The following is a 1448-nucleotide window of genomic DNA, read 5'->3' on the forward strand; positions in this document are numbered from 1 at the left end:
TTCTGATGCAGCTAGTTTTCTACTAAAACACTGAGCCCAAAATACTTAAGAATCTGATGTTTATCATTTAAATCTCACATGAAGTGCACAACTGATAAACTACACAGATTCTCTGCCATTAGTTGTTGAACAAAACAGTGCTAATTAAAGCCATACTTTTTTTTGCTTTCTTTGTGTTTCATTTCATGTTTTTATTTTCCAGCTGCTTTCACAATTTCTATTGTCAACATGATTGTGAGAAACATAACCACAGTGAGTGGCTTCTGCCTCCTGGGGTTCTCTGACAAGAGGGAGCTGCAGATCCTATATGCTTGGCTCTTCTTGCTGATGTACCTGTTGGGCTTGGCAGGTAACTTCATCATCATCACCATCACAACGCTGGACCCACAGCTCCAATGTCCAATGTATTACTTCCTTAAACACCTTTCCCTTTTTGACCTCTCCTCCCTGTCTGCCACTGTTCCCCAGTCTATCCACAATTCCCTGACTGGCAGTGGATACATTTCCTATGCCCAGTGTGTGCTGCAGGTTTTCTTCTACATATCCTTAGGTTGTGCTTAGGTGGCCATTCTCACGGTGATGTCCTATGACCGCTATGTGGCCATCTGCCTCCCACTGCACTATGAGATCATCATGAATCCCAGAACATGCAGGTGTTCTGTGACACTTGTGTGGATAAGTGGACGGATCTCAGGATCCTTGTACACAGCAACCACATTCTCTATGAGATTCTGCAGGGCCAAAATAATCCACCAGTTCTTCTGTGATGTCCCACAGTTGCTCAAGCTCTCCTGCTCCAATGATTACCTTGGAGTGACTGGAGTGGCTGCTTTCCTGGCTGTGGTGGGAACTGCTTTCTTCACTGCCATTTGCCTCTCCTACATCCAGATATTCTCCACAGTCCTCAGGATGCCCTCTGGGGAAGGTCGGTGTAAGGTCTTCTCCACCTTTCTGCCCCACCTCTGTGTGGTCTCATTTTTTCTGTTCACAGCCACTATTGCATATCTAAAGCCAACTTCAGGCTCAACAACTGCTTTAGATCTCATGCTCTCAATGTTTTACACAGTACTTCCCCCAACACTCAACCCTGTTATCTACAGTCTGAGGAATGAGACCATTAAGTGGGCACTAAGGAAGTTACTTCTAGGTGGAGAATTCATTAAAAAATGATCATTTAATTTTGTTCTTAGTGTCTGATAACAGTTAACACAAGGGACATTTTAGTAGTTTGAATGCCTTTAATACGAATGTTAAGAATAATAGTATATCTTCTAGATAAAGTACATGATAAATTCATTGTGTAATAAAAGTTGTGCAGTTTTTCCTATATATTGAATTTATTTTTGTACTTTCAAGTTAATAAAAGATAAATAATTATAATCTAGTAATACAAACACAGTACTTCCTAACCCTATCAGTTCATACAATGGTCTATGCATAGATTGCTA

General features: G+C 41.0%; 1 protein-coding gene across 1 annotated transcript; it reads left to right on the forward strand.

The window, feature by feature from the left end:
• Nucleotides 1–228: 228 nt before the first annotated feature.
• LOC103752480 (olfactory receptor 14J1-like) lies at nt 229–1170 on the forward strand. Its single transcript, XM_017795155.1, is given in 1 exon segment — nt 229–1170. A coding segment is annotated over 1 exon segment (942 nt).
• Nucleotides 1171–1448: the final 278 nt, after the last annotated feature.

Source organism: Nannospalax galili, unplaced genomic scaffold (assembly GCF_000622305.1).
Source record: "Nannospalax galili isolate Female #2095 unplaced genomic scaffold, S.galili_v1.0 scaffold468, whole genome shotgun sequence".
In the NCBI taxonomy this organism is placed as follows: Eukaryota; Metazoa; Chordata; class Mammalia; order Rodentia; family Spalacidae; genus Nannospalax; species Nannospalax galili.